This window comes from Sminthopsis crassicaudata, chromosome 4, assembly GCF_048593235.1.
Source record: "Sminthopsis crassicaudata isolate SCR6 chromosome 4, ASM4859323v1, whole genome shotgun sequence".
In the NCBI taxonomy this organism is placed as follows: Eukaryota; Metazoa; Chordata; class Mammalia; order Dasyuromorphia; family Dasyuridae; genus Sminthopsis; species Sminthopsis crassicaudata.
Window position 1 is genome coordinate 377,906,287 of NC_133620.1, and position 17,872 is coordinate 377,924,158.

Below are 17,872 nucleotides of genomic sequence, written 5' to 3' on the forward strand. Positions count from 1 at the left end.
ATGTTTTACTAAAATCTAGATAAATTATATTTATAGTTTTGCCCTGATGTACCAGGCTAACAACCTTGTGTAAAAAGGAAATGAGCTGCTATTTTGGGATGACCTATTCATGTTGATGCCATGTTGGCTCTCTGTGATAATCTTTTATTTTTTTTTCCCTAAGTGCTCACTATCTTTTTATGTTATTAAAGTGTAAAAACACATAGTACAATTCTGCCAGGAATCACTAAGGTATAGTTTAAACATTTTTTAAAATCAGGAAAATTTGCTCTTGTTTCAATTCATTTCTTTAAATTCTCCTTTTCCCCCAATATAGTTTTTTAGTCTTTTTATTGACCTTTTCTTTTTCTCATCAGGAAAGAATTCAGCCTTTGAGTTTTAACTCTTTTGACTTAATTTTCACATGCACAACATGTTTTTGTATTCATTATGCAATTTTTCTTCTGTTCTTGTTTCCCATCCTTGTAAATGGTTTCCAAAATTATAAATTGGTTGATGAATTCCTTTTGCATCCATAGCAGTATCTTTAAACAACACTCATTTTCCTCCTCCTAAGTATCACTAGAATTTTATTCTTCAGAATTTCCCACCTTCTTAGGACTGTAGAATTTTAGTTCATGGAATTCATTCTTTCTTTCCTTTGAACCTTTTGAAAACTTGCTCACCAAAAATATAAACTGAACATCAGAATATTCCTAGCTTTCTTCTCCTATCACAAATTCAAATACAAAAGATCACCTCACAAAAAGTTACCATCATTTCTACCCCGTAGCAACTAATTCTTCCTTGTTGGGAAGGATCAGCTTTAAAACAGAATTTCTCAAAATTTCCTCTAACTTCTGAAAGCTAAAATTATTATTAAGAAAAGTAAAGACTGTGAAGGATTAAAAGATTACCTTATGAGAGGCTCCCTTGTGTTGGGCAACACGCTTGGTGTTCTTGCAGCACTGTGTGGCGGACAGCTCTGCTACCCGCACCTGCCCATCACGGGCACACATGGCAAGAGTTGAGTCACCACTGTTGGGAAGGAACTTGGCCTAGATTATGTAGGACAGAAAAAGAAACAAAAAGAAATCAAGATTTATTAGGATGGGGTCATGACAATGGCCCTAGTACTTTTTTATAAATGAACTGCATCTATATAGTGATAGCTAAATTCTCCTCCTCATACTGCTAGCTCTTGCAAAATTACTTCTTTTCATAATTTAGAAGGATAAAAACATGGGGAAATGGGAAGAAGGGGTCTTCATTTAAAGATAAGAAGTGAAAAAATCATCTATTCCAGGATGCTAGATTATTATATAATAATAAAAAGTAAACTGAGGAGCAGGTACTATGGGAGGAATAAAGGAGAAAATACAGTGTGAGAGAATTAAGAAATACAATAGGAAAAGAGGGAAAACCTAAATCCTTTTCTTGATTCTAGAAATAAGTGAAACAAGTTTCCAAGGGAAAAAATGTGGTTAGGCAAGGAAGATAATGCTTGGGAGACAGTAAACACCAATCATGTATTTGGGGGTAAATTATCCTGGAGACAGACAGACAGACAGACAGAGACACACACACACACACACACACACACACACACACACACACACACACACACACACACCCCTACCTAATATGTTCCTTATGAATTCCAAGCACTCTATATATGAGGTCTCCCATTCTTTATAGAACAAAGAGAAGGGAGTTTCCTCACAAAGTCACTCTAGCTAGAACAAGGGAATTCCAAAACTTCTGCTGGATTAGAATTATCTTCATCTTACCATAGAGATTGATGTAGGACCTAGGAAGTCCTAATTCTAAACCCTACTACAAAAGAGAAAATAAGTGAAAACTATGGCTTTCATTTCAAACTGACCTGAACAATTACATACTATTTGTTTCTCTGATGCTTGTTTCATAATGTTCCCGACTCACCTGGAAGACATTGCTTTTGTGACCACTCTCAAAGTCTAATACAGGTCGCCTCCGAACCCAATCCCACACCACCACTTTGAGGTCATCACTGCCACTGGCCAGCCAGGTGCCACGCTGATTAAAGTGCAGAGTGTTGACACAACCAGTATGGCCCTCAAGCCCATGCTGCAACCGGAATCGCTGCACAAAGACTCTTGCTCCACAAGCTTCATACACAAAACGAGCACTTGAGCCCAGCTCCCTCTCTCTCAGGGCTGGGAGAGCCTGCCAGCGGGGCCGGGGAAGAGCTGATGTCTCTGAGGCCACCCAGTCCTCAAGAGCTCGTTCATCATCTGATGAGTCCTGTTCACGATTGGCCCGTTTGCGCTGAACCCGGCGCCGGGGCTGCTCTTCTTCCTCCTCCTCTTCTTCTTCCTCCTCTTCCTCCTCCTCTGAGCGGTCATGGACCCGGTTTTCATCATTAATGGAGTAGTGGCCAGTGTCTTCCATGCTATCAGAGTCCTTGTCCTCCCCTGAGCTCTCTGTGTCTGTGCCTCGGCTTTCTGTGCTGGTGCGGTTGGGGCCACCCCCATCATCCCCAGTTAGGCTCAGGCTTAGGTCTGAAGCCTCAACCTCGATGCCTGAGGATGTTTCTCTCCCCTCTTCTGTCCCAGACATTTCCTCTGGACTGCTGGATAAGCTTCCTAGGTAAGAGAAGGAGGAGCAGAAAAGATATCATGGAAGGGGCCACAGCTTCACTTCAGGAAATGCTAACAATGAGCTAAGGAACCTAGCTGGCATGCTCAGCCCATGAGCTTAAGAATAGCAATTTCTTAAAGAAAGACTTCAAACCTGTGAGGCTGGTGTGAATTTCATCAGGACCTGAGCTCAGATATGCCAAGTCTGAATTCAACCATATGCGCCTCACAGCTGGGCCCAGTCCATAAGCACTGGAACAGAGAAGGAAGTATAGTAGGCTGGCCAAAATCCTGGGAAGTATTTGGCACCTTTCTACAAGGCCCTACTACACAGGTATTGATTAGTTCTATCTCACACTTCACTAATTAAAAAAGACAATATACAGCCTCTTTGACAAGACTTAGTTTAGTCATTCCTTTTAGGCAAGGGAAGAAAAGATCTCAAATGAAGTCTCCTGACTGCTGAATAGGGAGTTGTGTTAGCTCCTAATTAAGGAAACTACCATCACCTTCTATTTCCTATTAAGATATTTCTTGTCCACTTCCACCTCACCCCTTATTAGCACTGAAAGAAAACCCAGTAAGTAATCTGACTTACATAGGCATAACATAGGAGCAAGCAATAAAAAGTAGAGAAAAGTAGGCGTTCTCTCATTCTGTTAGTTCCTGTATTTCTCTTAGACCACTATAATCTAAGAATGCCATGTGGAATATGGTGAAATATTTGAGTCACATTAGTAGAACAAATTTCTTGGAAATAGATACTGCATGATTCCCATCTTATTCCGATCAGTTACTTGAATAGTATACAAAGTAACAATATTGCTACAATTTCTAATCTGAAATATAGATGAGAAGAAAACAGAGAGAAAGAAAGACAGATAAGGACAGGAATGGGTTTAAATTCATCCCTGAAGGCAAGAAGAAATTTCCATGTATAAGTTCATAGCCTATTCACTTGGTTCTGGGTCTTGCCCCAAGAATCACATAACCATAATCAAAAGTTGCCAAGAATGGCAATGTTCTTCAGAACAACTTCCCAATCTGGAATAAGAACTTGAATCTGGTGTGAGATCCTACTTTACTAATAATGTCTTAAAGGATATGGACCAGAAGATAGAGCAAAAAAGAGATCAGTGTACTCTGTAGTTAACAATTTGATTCCCTTCTATGGTAAATAGGGCCAGTGATGGAAGTGGACAAGAACATCCCCTAACAGGTTTATGAACACAGAAAGTCAAAAACAAAAAAAACAAAAAAAACACCCAAAACTTTTTGCATCCTATAACTAATGATTAACAAAAATTCAGATTCAGCAACTCTTCACTGAAGTTCTCAACAATCTAACAACTCAACATTAATCCACTGTCACAATGTACTACACCTTCAAACTTCTCTACAACCTTAATCTTATTAATATTTAAGTCTACTAGAAAAATCTTAGCTATTTTCCCTTACAAAAGTCAAATGGAAGCAGAAAAATGACTGAAAGGAAAAGAAGTAGCATCAAAGTTAGCCCCAACTAAAAAAAAGTGTGAAACATGTGAGAATCTGTTTCCTCCATTTAAAGCTTTCTCTAGACAAATTTATTAGGCCAACGCATCTATAGGGTACAGACTTAAAGAGTACCATAGGTTTTAGAACTCCATGGTGTTCTGCTTTGCCTGGTACCCAGTGTTTTATAAACTGGTGGCAATGACCTTGAAAAAATAATTTTGTTTCCATGGCCTATATTTGTAACTTCATCTCCATTTAATCTCACTGTGTGGTATGTGTTCTGGGATGAAAAAGAATTTCTCAAAGTCACAAGTAATCCCCAATCTCCTAACAAAGATCCCCTAGTTCCCACCATTGAACCAATGTTCTATCATTTAACTTCATCATCTGAGCTGTACTTTTCTTAACTTTTCAGGAGTTCAGAAATAAGTCCTTTGGCCTTTTAGTGAGATACTAACAGTTGAAGAGTAAATGGAAAGTAAAGTTCTTGAAAGATATTTCCTGTATTCAAAACAACTTGAGGTCAAGTCTAAGGGAAAAAAAAAGATCTATACTCTGCTACTCAAGCAAAGTTAAGACATGTCTAGAGAAAATTTAAATTTTTCCAATTACTGTCCACAAAGCCCTGGTGATAGCAAGAAATGTTTTCCTTCCTCTTTGGTACCTTACCATTCGCAAGGTCTGTTTTGCCATCTGTGCTGCTCCCTTTACCAGACATCTTGAGTTGTATTTGTTGTGGCCAGCCTAGACTTAGGAGAAGAAAATGCAACAATTAAGAAACAAACAATCCTAGGGAGGACAAAAAAGAATCAAGGAGATAAAACAATCTTTGTCATATTTAGAAAAAGATTTTGTGTGTGTATTTGTGTACTTAACAAGGCTTCTCAGACAAAATATACAGCCTAAGCTTTTTTGGTCTAAACCCAGAAAAGGGTCAGAGCTTTGGTGGGGCTAACCACCATTTCTTTACCTTGCTCACTGAGTAACTGCTCATGTCTTTGAAATGAGGGAAAAGAAAACTGAAATAGAATCTGGAATGATGGACAAATAGCAAATGACAGGTAGTGTCAACAGGGAGTCCTAAGTTAATGAAAAATGCTGGCTTGTGCATTTACCTCTAGACTCTAAGAATCTTTTTTTTATAAATACTCATCAAACATAATCACAAGACTGGATAAAATGCTCATATTCACACTATATGAGAGTCAAGTTAGATTCAGAAACTCATTTTATGCAAAGTTAATTCAGGTTCTTTAGTAGAAGCTTGAGTTTTTATATTCTACTCAAATGACTGATTTCTAGCTTGTTACAAGCATAAGCTATTAGATGATAAATAATGGAGACTAGGTAAAAGGAGGATCAGAGCTGGAATTGGAACTTCAGAGCTCCTGACTTCCAGATCAAAGTCTGAAAGGATAACCATGTCTCTGGGGATTTAATAAAGCAATGAAGTATAAAAAAAAAAAAAAAAGTGGTTTTTTTGTTGTTGTTTTTTTTCATAACAATGACCAACATTTCTATAAATTCCTCTATTCCCTTTTTCTTAGTCCATTTTGTATGACAGCAATTATAAATTTTTTTTATCAATACTACAATGTCCAATTTTGGTCTACCTAGGGGTCAAAGATACCTGGATTTTTTTTTTCTTTTATACCACTGCAACTCTAGGCATAATCTTCTTGTTCTCAGAGCCTCACTCCCACCTCCCAAAAAATCCATAAAAAGCAGAGAATACTACATGTTCAGAACAGAATTGTAAAAAAGCCCTTTCAGTGCCTTAGACAAAAGGCACTGGACAAAAACAAAGTGTGATTATGACCCTGATCCCCGTCCCCAGGCACAGTGGCCTGTGATCTTTCAACAGCCCTTTTATTCCCATCACAATCATCCTAGAAGCAGCCCTATTTTTTTACCATTATACCCACCCCCATTCTTCTAAGTAGTTTCCCAACATGTCCTCCAAGAAACATCTATCCAAAGATTACTTATAATTGGGGAGAGAAAAGATATGCAATGACAAAACTGATGTTGAGTTTAAAGGAAGGATATCTGCAATCTGTCTATTGAAGCAATGCAAAAGAAAGCTGATCCTTAGAAGCACAGAAGAAAATATATACAGAGAATGCTATCCACTGGAGTTTGATTTCTTCCCCTCCCTTCCATGCCAGGATTTTTATACACTTGACATAGGATATAGTTTTCCCCCCTCCCAAGAGTTCTTCAATACTGTATAGCATCTTTCCTCCTTTCTAAGAATTCTGCTGCTACTTTCATCAGATAAATTAATCCAAAAAGAATAGGGAGAGAATAATCATTCTCTTAGCCCATTTTGAAAGAAACAAAATCGAACTATGAAACAAAAAAATGTTTGCCTAAGCTGAAATAGTGAATGAAAGCAAAGATGGCAAATTCAAATTCTATAATCTTTTTCAGATTTCTTGTCTAAAAATCAAATAACTTGAAGTTGGAAGTGATCTAAAAGATCATTTACATCTAGCTCATAGTTAAACAGAATTTTCTCTACATCTCCAACCTATTAAGCCAAAATTGTGCTTAAGCTCCTGTATTTCCATATCATACTAACTCACTATCATCTCTGAGAAGAAACAAATGAAGTACTAAAGTCAGATCCCACTTAGCATCTCTAAGATGACTGAACTTCAGATCCTTTTTGCTCACATGTAAATTGGCAGATCAATTAAAGCCAAAGAATAGTGTAATAGATATGCATTCTTTATGAAAACTGGTCAACTCCAATGGCTTTTTCTAAATCTTTGTCCTCTCTAAGTCTCCCCTCATGAAACATTTTATATTATTTACCACCCTCTCCTAAATATTCTTGTCTCTTTAGGCTCCCAAGACATCACATTTTTCTGGCACTTTAGCTTAACTCCCTACTCTTTCCCCACCATTAGCTTCTCATTGTCTTCCTAATTCCTTACTATAGGCATTCCCCAAGATTTTTAATCTTCTCTTTCCTGTACTCTGATCCTAGGAAATCTCATTAACTCCCAATATTTTAACCTTTCAGTGTTCTAGGTAACTCCTTTAAGACTTGCTCAGGGTCACACAGCCAGGAAGGATCAGAGGTAGGCTTTGAATCAGGTCCTCTAGATTTTGATATTGAGGCCAGCCTCCTTTCTATCTATACTATCTTGCCTAACATATAAATATATACAAAATAAATATAAGATAGTGTGAGGAAGGAGCACAAATGTAGGAGGAAATCAGGAAAAGTTTTATATAGGAAGGACAAAGCTTTGACAGAAATAAGGATTCTAAGAGGTGAGAACACATTTCAGGCACTGGAGAAACCATTGCAAAGGCATAGAGAAAGAAGATACAATGTTTTAGATTAAGAGACTTTAGTGGGATTGTAGACTGTAAAAAGTAGTATAATATATGAGGCTAGAAAGATAAGTTGGTGCTGGGTTATGAAGGGGTAAAAATGACCAAACAGAAATAGTTCTGTTTTTTCTAGAGGCACTAGAGAGCCACTAGAGTTTAACAAGCAGGAAAATGACATAGTAAAACTTGCACTGAAGAAAACTACTTTGGTGGTTGTGTGAAGAACAGCCTGGAATAAGAAAAGATAAATGGTAGTCCTAAAAGCTCTGCTAGTACCTCATCTCAATCCATAGTTGTCTTTAAGCATAAATGATGAGACTCAAGTGGTCTAGCTTCCTGATAGTCTAGAGGTTAGTGGCAATAAGAGAATTGTTAAGAATCACCTTTAAATCGGCCACAGGTTCTAGGAGTGAAAGAATTCACTCATTCCCGAATTATTAGTTGCAAAATGAAGTTTATTGTTGGAAATCAGTTTACCAAGAGACTGACTTCTATAGTGGCAGATCTACGGGAAAATGGAGTTTTGCACTGAGAATTTAGTGGACAAAAGAATCCTGATAGCTGAGTGAGCTATTTGCAAAAGACCTTAGATGAAGAAAGCTGTTATACTGGGTCTTAGTGGGGGCTGGGACAGCCCAAGCAGGTTAGACTCAGTCGGGGCTGGGACAGCCCTGATCTCAGACTGGAATTAACAACACTTCAAAGGGGGACATGTCTTCCCCAGGAGGAGCTGAGAATCTGAAAGGGATCACAGATCAATAAGAAATAGTTTCTTAAAGGGACCACAACCTGCTTTATTAGGACTGTCATATAAGGACTTAGAAGCAATGTATAGTAGCTAAAATAAGGCAAGTTTAGATTTAGCATAATGAAAAACTTTCTGATCCCTACATCTTCCTATAGTGGCCTGCTTTAATAGTAGGATTCCCTGAATGGAGGTTTTTATGCAAAGGCATGAATTAGATGAATCAGAAGAAAGAATTTTTTTCCTAAGGTATGGATTAGACAAGATAGCAAACTCTGAATTTCTTTGGATTCAAGTTATTTTCCCCATTTCTCATTACTATTTCTCTAGGTCAATCTAGCTTAAATGATAAGGAAGTACCTAAAAGTCCAATTTCATACCCAATGACAAATATTGTTAAAGCTAGGTTTGTTTTAAGTAAGTTCAGGTCCTTTATAATAAGATAAATATTCTGGATAAAAAATAATGACAGAACAAACTTTTGAAAGAAAAGTTGGAGAGAAAAAAGAAAGCAAAGAAAGAATCCACTGAATGATCAACATCTGCTAACTAGATAGTTGTATAATTTAAAGACAAAATCTTACTGTCTGGAAATATCCAAAGGTCAAGACCACCCAAGAAAGTGGGGAGAATTGATTATGTAGTCTCTGGCAGTTGCTTTTCACGCACTAGAGTTTTAGAAGAATTAATAACAAATTAAAAAAAAAAAAAAAAAAAAAAAAAAAAGCCCCAATTTCAAGTACAAGTTTCATCAGGGAATGTGTAAACTTGAGCCTTTCAGTAGGAGCTCAATTTCCTTTAGGGATCAAAGCCTTAAGAGTAAAGATAGTACAACAGAAAGACAATAAAAATGCAAAACTTATTTTTGGAGTAGGTTATAAATCAGGCACAAAGAAACACAAATTTCAGGCATGAAATAACACTACGTTTATTTACATAGTGCATCAGCATTTACAAAGCACTTTGTATTCATTATCTCCTTTGATATTTGTAACAACATATTGCAGACTATATAGTATGTATACAAATCCATTTTATGAAGATTACATTCCCATTAAAGAGATGACAAAACTGACTCACATATGCTAGCAGTTGGTGAAAGTAGAAATGGAATTCAGGGCTTTCAATTCTAGGGTTCTTTCCAGTAGGCCTCAATACCTTTCAAAACAAAGAAGAAACCTAAAACCAACTAACAACTAAGGCAGTAGAGTTCAGAGGCAGACTAATTGCTTGAATTGGAAAGAGGCCAATATGCTGTATTTATAGAAGAATTCTTCAGAGAAACTACTACACAACACAATCCTAGTTTCTAATTTCCAGCTAAAAAACTCACTTGCTCAAATCCATTGTTTGTTTCCTCCAAAAACTTTTATCCTACTCCCAGCAATATCCAGATTCACCTTGAACATCTTCCAGGTGAATATCAACCTATGCGAATCACACTGGTTTAGAAAGAGCTTCTGATCTCAATGCTCTAGGTAACTTTGAAGTTTAACTAGATTAGCTCTACTTATATGTTCTAAAATAACCTCCATCAAATTGAAATTTAACTAGTTAACTGTTAAGGGAAAGAAAATTGGAGGCCATTTTAATATTTTAGGATTGCCTGTGACCCTGACATCACATGTCTTTTTAAACATTAACCACCACGTGATAAAACATTGACTAAATACAAACAGGCAGAAATGAAGTACAAGGTAAAAAGATTCACGTGAGAGAGCCATTGAGCCATCTCTCATTCAAAAGAACAGGGACTACTTTCTTGTCCTGATAGCAGCAAATGATATCTGTACAAGAAATGGAATTAAGATAGGATCAGGTAAAATTCAAAAACTGAAAACCAGAGATTAAATGGGAGTTGGCAATGGTAATCTCCCTGTTACAATGATCAAAAAAGTCAGAAGCTAGGTCTCTACATCAGGCATGAGGAAACTGGGAGGATTTCTATTCCAGTGGAAGAGTCCACTTAGTCCAATCAGAAGACATTATAAGTTTCAAAATCCCTCAGCTCTTCATTCCTCATAGCTGGAGACAATGAATGATACACAAAATACTTACTTGAGTTAAGTAGCATAGAAAGAATGCCATGAATTTTCAATTTTCATTCTTATCTGTTCACTGACAAATTTCTTTCAAATATCTGTTGAACTACCAGTAGTAGGAGTACAAAATTGTAATCCCTGCTGCTAGGAAGCCTGAGGATGGTGGATTACTTGAATTCAGAAGTCATTTGGTTCAGGACTTCTTACCACCAATGTAGTAAGCCCCTAGACCTACAGGGTAACTGAAGTTGTTGCTTGAAAGGGGCCAGGTTAGAAAGAGGATTAGTAAAAAAAGTCCAAGTAGATAATTATTGGGATCAGGTTCATAAGTGTCTTCCAACCTGGATGAGAAAAGAAGACTTTCTCAAAAGTTTAAAAAAAAAAAAATGCAAAAAACACTGTTTGTTAAATTGAATTTCAGATTTAGGATCCACACTAATTGGCTTGATAGTATTTCCCTTAGTTTCAACAGAAATAAAAATCAAGGAACAAATATTGCCCTTGATCTCATCATTAAGATAATTCCTAACCCTGATCTCCGACACATGCACTCAGTAAATCAATCCAATCTCTTATGATCTACAATATTTTCTGTATTTCCTAATTCAGACTTGTTTAACACTCCTCATTCTAGATTACCTAATGGTTTAAGAAAAAAATCTAAATGATAGAAGGCTTTGTAACTTTCTCTAAAAATCAAAGGAAGAGAGAAAGGGAAATTTTAATTATTAATAAGACAATAATCTGAAAGCCATCCAGTGTCTGGATGACTGAATGAATGAATGAAATACCTGAAAAGGTATTATGTGCATGGCTGATCTGCAGCTATAGTCCAAATCCACTTTTTTGTCATAGGCCCTACATTCCAGCTGCAAGTAACCTTACTTGCAACCCTAACTTTTGCTTTGCAATATAGAACTGATTCATTTGAAATTTACTCTTCTCATTCTTTTGTTTTCTGTATCACAGTCTAAAACCATAACTTCAAAGGATTGCTACTAAGGCTAACCAATAAATAGTTTCTAATTAAGATAAAAGCTTTATACAACAATAATAATGAAGCTACCCAAAAGTTATTTTAAAACATTCAATTGAAAGAGTGGGGCTCCCCAATTCAGAAGAGTAGTCTTAAATTTCAATTCATGTTAAGAATTCTAGAGAAAGAAGAAAATCTATACATATCAACTGTTGGAGTGGAAGGTCAGGGGAAAAAAAAAAAAAAAACAACCTTTGTTAAAGAATTAAGGAATCTAAACAATCTGTTCTACCACAAAAGTACATCAACTATGTGACTTCAGATTCAATTTAAACTATGGGCTTTTACCACCCCCCAGTGGCCTAACTGGATACCCATAGGTTATTTCCCCAAGAAACCAGATATTCCAGACATTAGGTCGGGATGGGGACCTTTTTCCTTTAAAGGAAAAGAAACCAAAATTTGATTCTGACCACTAAATACATCATTCTTTTTAGATCAACTATTTAACAATTCTTTGAAAATCATTTTTCTTAAAAGGAAAAAAGAAAAGAAAATTAAAACTGCATTGAGACTAAAAAATTTAATGATGAGTTTCCTACTCCATTTTCATTCCGCCCCTACCTTAGTCCCAGGCTATTTGGGGTCTTGAATGTGTTCTTCCAGACTTCACATAAATTATATATGTTCTAAAGAAGAAAAAAAGGCAGATCTTTCAATTTATCTATTTTACTGTATGAGCTTATCTCTAGATTTCTATCTACCAGTATCATATTAGATTGCCTACAGTAGGCTGACTACTTCAATGCTCAAACATTACACTGAACATTAAATATAGACAAAGCCTAAGAAAATCTTGGCATCAGATTCAAAACTGTCCTTCAACTCTCTAGAAAGCTTTGAGATCATGAAAAGTTTTAACTTTCTTAAATTGGAGGTAAAGAAATTTTCTCCAGGGGATCCATTATATAAACATCACTTTTCCTTCTCTCCAATTTCTTTTTTACTCTTGAAGATATATAATAAACCCAAGATGGAAACTCTTAAAGCACTGTTTCAATAAGAACCTCTATGGGGAATTATCTAATCTAATATGAGTTAAAGAATGAAATAAGAAATGGACTCCATTATGTTGCTTGGAGGAAACACATTCAGTGACAATCATATAGCCAAATTAAACTGGGTATTTGTAGTTCCCTCTCCCCCAAATATTGCAGTCAAGCCACAAGTGGAGGTGGCCATTTCTTTCTTTCTGAATAGGACCTCCTCTGTTCAAATCACCAGCTCTTCTTTCAGAACCTTCTCCCTAAGTGGTTACAGCTTATTGTTTCTTACACTAACTGCAGTGTCCCACAGGGAATGCCAAGCTGTACTGTAATCCAAGGAGCAGAGGGAGCCCTGTGAGAAGGCCTATAAATTCTTTTTAAAATAATAATGCTCAAGTTCCCTCACTTTAATATAAAAGATACTATGAGACCGAATAACTTTTAAGTTTTCCATTTTGTTTCCATCAAGGAATTCTAAGAAGTTCAAGAATTGATTTGGTTGCAACTTTTTTTTTCAAAAATTTTCCAAGTATCTCTCAAAGAAACAGTAGCCCAAGGCAATGAAAAGCAAAAGCCCCGCCTCTACCCAAAGGTAGAACTCAAAGGAAAACAACCAAGGAGAAGATAAAAGCCAAGGACACCTAGAAAAGTCACTCTCACTTTTGTCATGTTAAAAGGCAAGATCTAATGCTTGAATAAGGGACACAAAACACACACCAGAAAAATACAGTTGTAAACAAGGCAAGGAGGAGATTGGGAGCTAAACCAAGATAAGAAAAACTCCTATTGGCAAAGGCAGGGCCCACTGCAGCTTTCTGGCTAGGTAAAGAGAAATAAGGAAATAGAGAAATAACAGGAGAGGAAGGGTACTGATGATTCTGCTTGAAATAAAACTAGAGCTATCTAAAAACTAACAACACCTAAAAGTTTAGTTACTCTTTGGTTTTAAAATTTTAAAAATTCCGTGATGATCTTAGAGCTACCTAATGTGATATTTCTCACATATCATAGATACACACACACACACACACACACACACACACAAATAATGCTATACTCCACTGTAATAACAGCAAAAAGCAGTGTGGATAGAAAACTGGCTTCAAAAACCAGGAAAATCTATGTATGTATATCCTTAGAAAAAGTCACTTTCAATGTCTCAAGCAACTCTAAAGTTCAGGTGCTTGACCTACTTAAGTAGGAGTTTCCTCATCAGTTCCCATGGTATTACTTTTCACCTCAAAATTTTAAGTTAAGAATATGAAATATGCTCTACATATAATTCTCTCTTGTATAAAGACTGCTAAAACTCTGAAGTTAGGAGTACCTGAGTTCAAACACTTCCTAGCTGTGTGATCCTGAACAAGTCACTTAATCCCAAGTGCCTCAGCAAAAATAAACAAAAAATCCCCCCCCAAAAAAATCCTTTATACTGGCCCATTCTTCAATTTCTTTAACATTGCCCTAAGAGTTAATACTGCTAAAAATCTAGGTAGTATAAGCTTATTCCCTCTTAAGAGAAAACCTGAATCAGTTACCAGAAGAGGACTTTTTCAAGGAGATTAGATTTCAAGGTGATAGGAAAGCAAAGTATCCTAAGATAGATTAATACTAAATAATCAACTATATTACCAAGCTTAGGAAGGGGAGATTTAAATTAACATTAAAAGATCTATCTAAAACAAAAAAACAACAATCCATTAATCTATATAAAAAAGCCCAATGATACATGATTGTATACAGATACAAAGCTTTTCCACTCTAAGCCTGGGTCTCTTGTTGCCTAGAGCCTAGCAGGGTGAAGGTGATAGGGATGAGTAGGGATGAGGCCTCAGCTTAATAAGGATAATCTGTAAAATTGCTGCAAATAAATTATTGAGAGTTGTCTAATACCAGCCAATATATCAAGGATCTTATTTGTGTTACATGTAACACAAATAAGATACCTAATAGCTTTGGAAGTAAAGTCAAACTTCTCTATTCCTTCCCCCTCCCCCCCCAAAAAAATTATAGTTCCATGGCATTTTAACAAGTATAACATCTTCCTATTTGATATTCTTAACAACCCCAAAGGCCTTATTATTCATATATCATAGGTGAGGAAGCAAATTCAAAGAAGTAGAGTAATTCAACCAAATTCATACAATTAAGTTAACAGGCTTAGGAATAAAGTCTTTAGTTCAGGGCTCTTTACACTACACCCAAGATGAGAAAGCTCTTTTGGAAGAACTGTCAGCATAGTGGGAAGAAAAATGTATTTGGAATCTTAAGAAATAGGTTTGACTTCTGGCTATGACCACTTCTGTGTGCCTAAGTTTCTTCAACTGAAAAATAAGAGGATTTCATTAGGTCATCTCCAAAGTTTCTTCCAGCTTTAAGATCTGTGATGCTGATTCAATCTATAAATGATTTTTTATATAGAGAGAATTGACCTAATTTATAAGAAATCAAACCATTCTCCAATTGATAAATGGTTAAAGGATATGAACAGACAATTCTCAGATGCTGAAATTGAAACTATATCCACTCATATGAAAGAGTTCCAAATCACTACTGATCAGAGAAATGCAAATTAAGACAACTCTGAGATACCACTATACACCTGTCAGATTGGCTAAGATGACAGGAAAAAATAATGATGAATGTTGGAGGGGATGTGGGAAAACTGGGACACTAATGCATTGTTGGTGGAGTTGTGAAAGAATCCGAGCAATCTGGAATTATACCCAAAAAGTTATCAAACTATGCATATCCTTTGATCCAGCAGTGCTACTACTGGGCTTATATCCCAAAGAAATATTAAAGAGGGGAAAGGGACCTGTATGTGCCAAAATGTTTGTGGCACCTCTTTTCGTAGTGGCTAGAAACTGGAAAATGAATGGATGTCCATCAATTGGAGAATGGTGGGGTAAATTATGGTATATGAAGGCTATGGAATATTATTGCTCTGTAAGAAATGGCCAGCAGGATGAATACAGAGAGTTTTGGAGAGATTTACATGAATTGATGCTGAGTGAAATGAGCAGAACCAGAAGTGCACTATACCCTTCAACAACAATACTGTATGAAGATATATTCTGATGGAAGTGGATATCTTCAACATAAAGAAGATCCAACTCACTTCCAGTTGATCAATGATGGACAGAAACAACTACACCCAGAGAAGGAACACTGGGAATGGAAACTGTTAGCACTACTGTCTTTCTACCCAGGTTACTTATACCTTCAGAATCCAATTCTTAACGTGCAACAAAAAAAAAATTGGATTTACACACATATATTATATTGCCTGTCATCTAGGGGAGGGAGGGGAAAATTTGGAAAAATAAATACAAGGGATAATGTTATTAAAAAAATTACTCATGCATATGTACTGTCAAAAAATTTTTTTTATAATTTTATAATTATAAAATTGATTTTAAAAAAAGGCTTTTCAAAAAAAAAAAAAAAAAAACAGGAGCTGAGAAGTGGGACAATGGATATCAAAATCTAACATAGCTATGTAAACCAAAAGCTGAAACTAAGTAGGGGCAAGGTGAGAAATATAATTAAAAGTAAAGGCCTAAATGAAAAAATAAAATAAAATAAAAGATTTTTTAACACTCATCACTGGAACTTTATACCAACTTGATCTATACTGATATATATATATATATATATATATATATATATACACACACACATATTTTTTAAATTATATGAATTAATCTATTAAGACTGATGGTTCTCATGAAACCATGGATTGCTAAAGATTTTTTTATAAGAGCGTTTCACTCTAGCAGGTCCTTCCAAGCTGGAAAGACGAGTAAAAAACTGTAAATCTAATCCTATTTTACTGGAAGCTTTTCTCAACCCTACTTAATTCTAGGACTTTCCTTCTTTCAATTTCTTATTGCCCCCTCCCCCTTCCCCCCCCCCCCCCACTGAGGCAATTGGGGTTAAGTGACTTGTCCAGGGTCACACTCAATTTCTTACTTTTTATTTTGTATATAGCTTCTTGTGAATATTTGTTTGCTTGTGATAACCTCCATTAGAGTGTGAACTCCTTGAGGGCAAGAATTGTCTTTGGGATTTTTCTGTACAAGCCCTAGAGCTGAGTTTGATGGCTGGCACAAGGTAAGCATTTAATAAATGTTTCAAGGACCAGTGCAGTTAAAGTCAAAGACATTCATCACTAAGTTGGCTATAGTGTGATGAAATTTTTGGCTGTAATAATTTTCAAAGATCATTTACTAAATTTATAGAAGGTTTACAGTAAAGAACACATTAACACTGACAAAATAAATCAACAGAAATGTTAAATTGTCTTTAAAAGCCTCAATAAATTTCTATAGCTTTATCTTACTAGCACACTATTCCAGGTACAAAGTTAGAATATCTTGAAAATCAGAGAAAGTCTGATAGAGAGATGAAATATAGCACAAAAGGACTAAAGTCAGATATCAAGAGTGTAAAAAGAGGACAGAATTAATTATTAGGACAATGATGGTGAAAAGTAAAGCACAAACTTTACAGGAGCACAAAGGAAGGATGAGAGCACGAGCATTATGCTTTTCTCACTTTCAAGCTTATGGATTCAGTAATATTTTCAAGTTAAAGAAACAAAGTACACAGTACACACTTATTCAAAGAGATGCACCTATCTACTTTTAAGAGTCACATAACAGTGGAGCCAACTGCTAACCCCTGTACATCACCACAATTCTCCAATAGTAAGTTGAATCAAACTTTCTGGATGATAGTAATCTGAAGTATTTCTTATACACCCTAATTAAAATCATTAATTTGAACAGCAAAAACAATTACTGATATGTATTCACATTGTCCAGAGAAACAGAAGTACAGAGATACTTCAGGAAGACAAAAGCATATCTTGGATTTGGTGTAAGTCAAGCTCTGAAGAATAGAATACTTCTACAAGTTGGATTTTTAGATCATATTTCATTTCAAAGTATTTTTGATGTCGCAAAATCCAGAACTACTTTCCTGTTTACACTAGTGGCAGAAGAAATGTCTATCAGGGGAAAAAAAAAAACCTTCCTATTTATCTGGTATGGATGTCTTCACCTCTTGGCAGGAGATCAGACCTGAGCTACTGAAAACTATTATCCTGCACAGTGGTTTGAGCGAAACAAACAGCTTTTATCCCAGATCCTATCAACTTTCCTAGTTTTCTCCAATACCTGTCTAACTCTCCTAAGCTATGGTCAGGGAAGAAAAGAGACAGGAAAGCCTGCTTTTCCTTGTGGTAGTCTCCCACTTGATAGCCCAGTCTAGTTCTCTGAAGATGAAGCCATAAACTCAGTACTCCTGGCTTCCTGTCCCCTGTTTACTTTTAAAAGAAATGAGATCATTTCATGACCTAGTTCTAGAAGATGTAACCTGTTATCAGGATTGTACTTTTAAAATAAGCTTTCTCCATTAAGAAACAGAAGAAAATACTATTTAGGAGCACTAGGAGAAAAGAAGAGAAGAAATTACAATACAGTAAACTTCTGATCATATATATTAATGTAGGAGAAAAGAACAAAACAACAAACAGTTCAAATATCATTTATGTTTAGCTCTGATATGCAGGCAGACAGACACAAGCATCCACATACTCAATGTTTAATCTC

General features: G+C 36.0%; 1 protein-coding gene across 12 annotated transcripts in view; it reads right to left on the reverse strand.

The window, feature by feature from the left end:
* Positions 1 to 17,872, reverse strand: part of DCAF8 (DDB1 and CUL4 associated factor 8) — a 65,526-nt gene that overhangs the window by 44,681 nt on the left and 2,973 nt on the right. For 6 of the 12 annotated variants that reach the window (XM_074262316.1, XM_074262313.1, XM_074262306.1 and 3 more), the window contains exons 3-5: positions 4,767 to 4,841; positions 1,924 to 2,606; positions 897 to 1,037 (exon numbers count right to left, since the gene is read on the reverse strand). In XM_074262316.1, coding sequence (XP_074118417.1) covers positions 897 to 1,037; positions 1,924 to 2,606; positions 4,767 to 4,815 — 873 coding nt within the window. In that variant the 5' untranslated portion in view covers positions 4,816 to 4,841. Of the gene's footprint in view, positions 1 to 896; positions 1,038 to 1,923; positions 2,607 to 4,766; positions 4,847 to 11,832; positions 11,898 to 17,872 lie in introns of all 12 variants that reach the window. The other 6 variants (XM_074262311.1, XM_074262309.1, XM_074262310.1 and 3 more) reach the window with 3 other exon arrangements.